Genomic DNA, 8,496 nt, shown 5'->3' with positions numbered 1-8,496 from the left:
TTTTGAACTAAAGGCACATGAAAAACAGCTAATAGAAGAAAACCACTCTGATCTTACTTCTTTTTCTTAAAAGCAGGAGGTGAAATTTCTATTTGAAAGATATCCTCCCTATATCAGAAGGAAGGTATCTTCCAGTCATCAAGGACAGGAAGGTGAGATCAAGTGAATGCTATACAAACAGACCTCGTTAAAATAATTCTTACCTTCTTTTAGTTTGCCCACATCTTGAGTCATTTTTCCACAACTGCCTTTTTGTTCAATCTAATATGAAAACAAGTAGGTTTCACAGTATCTTTGGATCTTCATTCCTTATGAAGGCTCCAGTGTGACGAATAAACTTGTATTAAATAAGTCTGTATTCTTTTCTCCTTTTGATCTGTCTTATGTCAACGTAATTCTCAGGATCAGCCAAAAAGAACCACTTGGGGAGGGAGATATTTCCTCTTCCATCCATTTTGAATTTCTGTGGCGGGACAAATAACACAACCGACACAAGAAAGGTTAACAAGAGAAAAAGAAATAGTTTTAATTAATGGGCATGGAGGTGTCTTTGAAATGGGACCTAGAAAGTGGCCAAAGCAGGCAGCGTTTATACATACTAGATGAAGAAACAATAAATTTGTGAGGAATTGGCAGGACAAAGAAACTTAGGTTTTGGATGCCCACTTATTGAATAATCTAAACAGAATTTGGGCTTGAGATTGTTAGTTAAAGAAGTAACAATGTTTGCTTACATAAGCTTTTAGGCTGGAATTCCCTATCTTTGGCGATAAGGGTCCTCCTATCTCCAGATGCAAGGAATCCACCTTTTACGTGAAAGATTTCCTGCTTTAAGGGAGACAGGAAAGAGGCTCAAAAGTGTTCCTCTTGTGTTGGCTCCTTCTTAAGTAACTTGAATTCGAAATAATCAATATGCCATTGAGGCACATTTTGGTCTGCTGTGGGCCCCCCAAAACCTTAAGAGGTCTAGTAAAGCTAGACGGTTGCCTTCTCTATAAGGTGAAGAACATGAGGGACCTCCAGAAGCTGGGAACATCTCTCAGCCAATAGCCAACAAGAAAATGATATCCACTAAGAACTGAATTCTACTAACAACCTGAATGATGAACAAGGAAATGGATTCTCCCATAAAGCCTCCAAAGGACTGCAGCCTGCCACTACCTAGATTTTACCCCTAGGACATCTTGTCAGATTTCTGACAATAGAACTGTAAGATCTTAAATACTGTTTTAAACAACTAAATGTGTGGTAGTTTGTTATAGCAGCAATAGAAAACTAAAACAGCAAGGAATGTTCTGTCCTTATCTCATTTAAATTAAAGTTTATTCAATACTGAATCCTATTTTGCTGGGCTGGCAGGGTATTCAGTTCCAGACATTACTAAGATTCCTTTCCCTACAGGGGACATGCATGGTCACAAGGATCTTATTATCATGGACCAAGATATCAGAGAGTCCTCTTCAGACATTCTGTTATTATTTGCTATCAGTGAGATGCCTCGTCCCATATATTCTGGTGGCAGCAACAGGATTTCACAAGGCTGGGAGACCTGGGGTCTAGAGTTCATCTTCTGTAGGCATATAGGAAGACATCCCCTCATTCCTCCAGTCTGGATGTTGGATCAATCCTGGGCACCTGTGGGAGTCAGGTGGGGTTTCCATTACGCTTTGTTCCCTTCCTAATTAGGGAAAATATTCCTTCTGTTTCTGCTTTTACTCCCAGCACACTCTCACCCTTAACCCATCTGTGCACACACATCAGACATCTCTAATCTGTTTTTACCTCTCAAACTCCCTTAGGCAAAGAAGCACAATGGTCTGGTTACTAGGAGCTGAGAGATAAATTGAACATAAATTAACATCTCAGTAGATTATTCTGCAGTATTGATACACTGGTAAGTTGGTTATATGCCTTGAAGGAACGTTTGCTTGCCTTCTTAGTGTCTTGGTATTTCTCAGAGGTGCGGTAGTGGTCCTTATTTTGATACCAGGGTCTATCCCAAGCTGGTAATCTCACAAGAAGTAGCAGCTGACTAGGTGAGACATTTCCTCAGGCTTCTCAAGGTCAAGGTTCATAAACCTGGATACTGGGTGAATACCTTGCTTTGAGGAAAATGACTCTTTTCTCCCAACTCTGGCTGAATCCTTCCTGCATGGGAGCCTGTCTTTCTTTTTCTTTTTTTCCTCTTTCTCTCTGTCTTTTTAAGGCCTCACCCTGGACGTTTCCAAGCTAGGGGTCGAATGGGAGCTATAGCCACTGGCTTACACCGCAGCCCTAGCAACGCCAGATCAGAGCCATGTCTGTGACCTACACCACAGCTCACAGCAATGCCGGATCCTTAAGCCACAGAGCAAAGTCAGGAACCCAACCTGTGTCCTCATGGATGCTAGTCAGATTTGTATCTGCTGAGCCATGACGAGAACTCCAGCATGGGTGTTTTGTTGATTCTGGTCAACCTTGGGAAGAATGTACTATAGAGAAGTAAGAATGGAGCAGGGGACCACTTATGTGCTTATGGCAATGTTCTAGGCAAGAGATGACGGGGGGCTTAAATCAGGCAGAAGTAGCAAGAGAAGATAAACAGTTGGATTTTGAATACTTTGATGGGTGGAGCCAATGGTCTAATGTGGGGTGTTAAAAGAGAAAGCCAACTGTAAATTGGCTTGTTAGGACTCATCTGCCCTCACATAACTCATACTTGGGGTCTAGAAGGATCTTAAATGACTTGATATTATTTCATTTCTTGAGGTTAGAGACAAGAGTTTAAAGTGTGTCACATGAAAATTTAATTTTTGTAGTTAAAGTGTTGGTTCTCCAACCTAAATCTACAACCATATTTCTTTATTTTCTGATTCAGTTCCTTTTCTACAGTCTCTTGCATTTCATTATCTCCCAATTACAACTGGGATTAAGTTCCAGTTTTTTTTTCTTCCATCCAACATCCATGATAAGGCAGGTTTTTCAGTCTTTTTCTACCCTCCCTTAGCATACCCCAAGTAGACTACAGGTGCCATTCCAGGGGAAAAAAATGAAGGATAGTTGAAAACAATAGCCCTACATTCATGCAGGCTTGAATTTAAAATGACTAAAAAACTGATAGTGAGATGAACATTTTAAGAAATGCAATAATGCTCTATTACTGTTAGTGATAAATGTTTTGTTTTAATTATTCATAGTTCTAGAATCAAGATAACTATGATTGCAAAACTTAACTCTGATGACTAGCGAAAACTTTTAATATTTTGTTTAAAATGTTGAACGTCGGTAGAAGTAACAAAGTGTTAAATGAAAAGAATCAGCACCTATTTCAGGGCAAGTAGCATTTCCACTTTTATTCTAAAATGGATTTCATTTTGGCTTTTAAAAAACTGCTGGCTCTATTGCTGTTTTCCAGAGCTGTAAAAACTTAGGCAAGGTAGTTATCTGTTTCTTTCTTTTTTCTCATCGATGAAATCTCAGCTCTCTTATTGCCTCTTGATCTTAGGAGCCTCGGACAACTGAAAAACCACATTTAAAGAAATGTTTAGCGTCGTGTAAAACAGCATGACTGATTACGAGTAGAAATACCAAGAAGATACGGGACATAGGTCCTTGCCTTTCTAGAGCAAGAAATTCTCATTAAAAGGACCAGTATTGAATCAAAATCCAGTCAGTACAACCTCTCCTTTGTTGGCCTGAAACTACGGCTCATCCCCTGTTGGAAATGCTGGGTGCACTCACCCACCTAATTATTGAACTGCCATCCTAGGGTGGAAAATGCTGCATTCAATTTTATTTTCATTTTTAAAGGTGTGAAATTAAGGAAAGTACCATCAGGTTTGCTGCCTGGGGTGTTTTCAGAGGAGAATCTTTTACCTGCCCCAGAGAAGCCTTCCTAATCTCTCCTGCTCCCCGGGACAAACCACATTTTTCTTCCGGGTTCTAGGTGAACCATCCCACCGACACAGACCAATGGGCTCGCTTCTTCTCCGCTGTGGGGCGGGACCTCCTGCCTGGGCTCCGGAACCCCGCCCCGCGTACGTGGCGTGAGTGCTTGGGGCCGCGCGGCGCGGGCCGGTTTCTCTAGGGTGTGGCGCCCCCCGGCGGCAAGGGGACCTCAATGTGACTGCCAGACACGAGCGCCCGCCCGCCATGGATCCGCAGGAAGAAGCGCGAACATCCAGGGACCCCCTCGAGCGGTCGCCTGGGGTCCCGAAGTCTCAGACACCCGATGAAGAGGAGCGGCGGGGAGGGGGAACAGCGCCAGCGGCGGCTGTCTTGGACGCAGAGGCAGACGGCGCCAGTGTGGACGGACTGTGGGAACTGCCAGTGGAGCCGGCCAAACGGAGGCCCAAATGCAGCCGCTGCAGGTGACCGCCAGGCGTGGGGCGGGACTGAGGCGGGCGGCACACTTGGCAAGGCGCGGGCGGGTGGTGGAAGCTGCAGCGCCCTCTGACGGGAAGGCGGCCGCTGGGGCTCCAGCCCCGGGGGGCGCTGGCTCTGGCATCTCTGTGCTTGGGGTGGTAGGTTCCGTTGGTTGACCTTGGAATCGCTGTGAAATCCCCGTCACAGTTCTTTAGTAAGAAGCCATTTACCCAGGTTTAGGATTATTTAGACTTACTTCCTGTAAGACGCTCAACAAGTCACGGGATGAGCAGGCATAAGTTCCTCTGTCAAGAAACTGGAGCGTCTTGGATAATATTTGTAAAAACACGTTTATGTTTGAGTGAATTAGTCATCTTACAGTAAAAAACAAAACGAAAGCAAACCATAAAGTGGATTAGAGAGACACAGTCAAGGTGGCTGTTACCTTAGTTGAGATTGTATTCAAAATTCCTGAAGAAGTATTTATTGAGCACCTCCTGTGTGTCAGGCACTGTGCTAGGTTCCCAGAAATGCGATGGATAAAACAGACATTGTCTGTGCGCACTAGGGCACTTGCAGTCTAATGAGACAGTTTATTAAACAAGCAACACCAACAATTAACATTACTTGCCTGATTACGTACTTTTTAGGATACCTAATTGTGCTGGTGTACTTTGAGTATTGTGAGGATTGCTTTCCCTCCCTGTTTGAATCTCTTGCTATATAGGTATATGCTATTATCTTAACCTCCTGGGTGTTCAGGATCATTTCCCTTGATTGATGAAGGCCTCGATCTATCATCTGTTCTCTTCACACTTTTAACTATTAGATAGTGTCTCTATTTCCTCATCTGAGAATCACTCTGTGATTTGTCCTCAGATTGTACAGTGCTCTGAAATAAAGCACCCTAAAGTTCTCCCTAAAGTCACCATTAACTTTGAGATGAAATCTAATGGATCTTATGTTCACTTAAAAAAGAGACTATAGTTGATTTACAGTGTTGTGCCAATTTCTGCTGTGCAGCAAAGTAACCCAGTCATGCACATATGTGTATACACACACACACACACACACACACACACACATTCCTCTCATATTATCTTCCATCATGTTCTATCCCAAGAGACTGGATCTAGTTCCCTGTGCTGTACAGTAGGACCTCATTCCATATCTGTTCTAAATGTTACAGTTTGTATCTACTAACTCCAAACTCCCAGTCCATCCCACTCATTTCCTCCCCCCTTGGCAGCCACAAGTCTGCTCTCTGTTTCTGCTCTATAGGTAGGTTCATTTCTGCTGCATTTTAGATTCCATGTATAAGTGATAACACATGGTATTTGTCTCTTTCTGACTTACTTCACTTAGTATGTGAAATATCTAGTTGCTTTCATGTTGTTGCAAATGGCATTTTTTATGGCTGAGTAGTATTCCATTGTATATAGTACTGCATTTTCTTAATCCATTCATCTGTCAATGGAAATTTAGGTTGTTTCCATGTCTTGGCTATTGTGAATAGTGCTGCAGTGAACACAGGGGTGCATGTATCCTTTTGAATGAAAGTTTTGTCCAAATATATGCCCTGGAATGGGATTGCTGGATCATATTGTAGTTCTATATTTAGTTTCCTGGGGAACTTCCACACTGTTTTCCATAGTGGTTGTACAATTTACATTCCCACCAATAGTGTAGGAGGGTATCCTTTTCTCCATACTATCTTCAGCATTTGTTATTTGTAGACTTATTAATGATGGCCATTCTGACTGGTGTGAGATGGTACTTCATGGTAGTTTTGATTTTTATTTCTCTAATAATTAGTGGTATTGAGCATCTTTTCATATGCCTACTGGCCATCCATATGTCCTCTTTGGAGAAATGTCTTTAGGTCTTCTGCCCATTTTTTCGGTTGGGTTGTTTGGTTTTGTTGTTGTTGTTGTTGAGTAGTATGAGTTGTTTGTATATTTTGGAGGTTAAAGCCCTTGTTGGCTGCATCATTTTCGACTGTTTTCTCACATTCCATAGGCTGTCTTTTCATTTTATTTATGGTGTCCTTTGCTGTGCAAAAGCTTGTAAGTTTGATTAGGTCTGATTTGTTTATTTTTATTTTTATTTTTATTTCTATTGCCTTGGGAGACTGATCTAAGAAAACATTTGTGTGGTTGATGTCAGAGAATATTTTGCCTATATTCTTTTCTAGGAGTTTTTTGGTGTCATGTCTTACATTTAAATCTTTAAGCCATTTTGAGTTTATTTTTGTGCATAGTGTGAGAGTGTATCCTAGTTTCATTGATTTACATGCAGCTGTCCATTTTCCCCAGTACCACTTTCTGAAGAGACTGTCTTCCTCCCATTTTATATTTTTACTTCCTTGCTTCCTACATTCTCTTCTAATCCCATGCATTGCCCACATGTGATCTTAACGAATTTTCATGGTGAGATCAGACCTTTTTCCTGAGCAGGAGATCTATGCATTCATTTAATCATTGTTTACTATATGCCTTGCTACTTACTGCTAATATGGTTGAATCTTCATCTGCATAAAAGGTTCAGTCTGGGGAGTTCCCGTCATGGCTCAAGGGAAATGAGTCTGACTACTAACCATGAGGACGCAGGTTTGATTCCTGGCCTCCATCGTTGGGTTAGGGATCTGGCATCGCCATCAGCTGTGGTGTAGGTTGCAGACACGGCTCAGATCTGGAGTTGCTGTGGTTGTGGCATAGGCCAGTGGGTATAGCTCTCATTTGACCCCTAGCCTGGGAACCTCCATATGTTGCAGGTGCAGCCCTAGAAAGACACACACACACACACACACACACACACACACACAAAATAAATTAAAAAAGGTCATTCTGTTTTGGATACAGATAATAAACTGGTTAACAAGCAACCAGATTGTAGCAATGAAGTAGGATACTGTGTTAGAAAACAGCAGGTTGGGGGAATTCTCTGTGGCTCAGTGGGATGAGGATCAGGCTTTGTCACTGCTGTGGTGCAGGTTTGATTCCTGGCCTGGGAACTTCCTCGTGCTGCGGGCACAGGAAAAACAACAACAACAACAACAAAACAAGACAAAAAAACAAAAAAAGCAGAATGATGTCAGGAAAGATGTTTGATGAGAAAGCATTTACATTGAGATTTGAAAGATGAGCAGGAGCCAACCAAGAGAAAAGTGGCATGAAGGGGAACAGAAGGAACGACTGGTTAAATGTCTTTACCATTTGTGTGCCTGGAGTATCCTACCATGGCTATTTTGACCTTTTACCTGGGCTAAGTTGTAAGTCCTCAGGGGAAGGATATTGAGTGTAAGGATCTTTTTATATTTTCTGAAAGTACTGTGTGTAGTAGACACTCAGTAGACCTTTGAGAAGGGTGAATAATTTGTGTCTGGAAAAGACTGTGTTGGAGCAGAAAGTGTGTGTGATACAATTTATTTAAATAAGTTGTCTGAAGTTAGGACACTTTAAAATGCTGTGAAGGGGGTCTCAACAAGATGCTGGAAGAAAAATGTTTCAAATAGAAATCCAGAGCTAAGTTATGCCAGCTTTATCATGTAGTTTTTAGTCTACTCAGAACTGCTAGTTAATTACTTTAAAAATTAGTCTTCTGTGTTTAGCAAAGACTTATAATTTTTCTGATCTTTACTTCTCTGCCCCATTAATAGACTTTATTTTTCCAAGCAGTCTTAATTTACAACAAAGTGAGGGGAAGGCACAGAGATTTTCCATATACCCTTTGCCTCCACACATGCATAGCTTCCCCATTATCAGTATCCCTCACCAGAGTAGTACATTTGTTACAGTTGATGAACTCCATTGACAAATTACTATCATTCAAGGTCCATGATTTACAAATATCTATTCTAGTTCCTGCTTTTATTTCTTTTGGGTAGATACTTGGGAGTGGAGTTGCTGCAGGGTTTATGGTGATTGCCCTGAGAAGGATCAAATCAACTGTGTCAGGGAGTTTGAGCCTAAAACTCTAGAACCCAACAGACCAGTCACTGAAGTGTTTTTATATTAGAGTGGAGGTTGCAGTTTGACTTCTATAGGCGGCTCTTAGCTGTTGTAATTTGTACTTTATTTTATTAAGAAGAATGCCAACTGGATGGTGATATAGTGGTAACAGGCTTGATTAGGAAGAGTTAAGGTCTCATTC

At 41.7% G+C, this 8,496-nt stretch overlaps 1 protein-coding gene across 2 annotated transcripts in view; it reads left to right on the top strand.

The window, feature by feature from the left end:
* Positions 1-4,002: 4,002 nt before the first annotated feature.
* The window catches only part of DTWD2 (DTW domain containing 2), a 112,397-nt gene continuing 107,903 nt past the window's right edge, over positions 4,003-8,496 (top strand). Inside the window, exon 1 of one of the 2 annotated variants that reach the window (XM_047778473.1) lies at positions 4,003-4,349. In XM_047778473.1, the coding sequence (XP_047634429.1) occupies positions 4,132-4,349 (218 nt within the window). In that variant the 5' untranslated portion in view covers positions 4,003-4,131. The remainder of the gene's footprint in view (positions 4,350-8,496) is intronic. The other variant, XM_047778472.1, reaches the window with a different exon arrangement.

Source organism: Phacochoerus africanus, chromosome 4 (assembly GCF_016906955.1).
Source record: "Phacochoerus africanus isolate WHEZ1 chromosome 4, ROS_Pafr_v1, whole genome shotgun sequence".
Classification (NCBI taxonomy): Eukaryota; Metazoa; Chordata; class Mammalia; order Artiodactyla; family Suidae; genus Phacochoerus; species Phacochoerus africanus.
The sequence above is the reverse complement of the archived record's forward strand: the minus strand, read 5'-3'. Positions and strand labels throughout refer to the sequence as shown.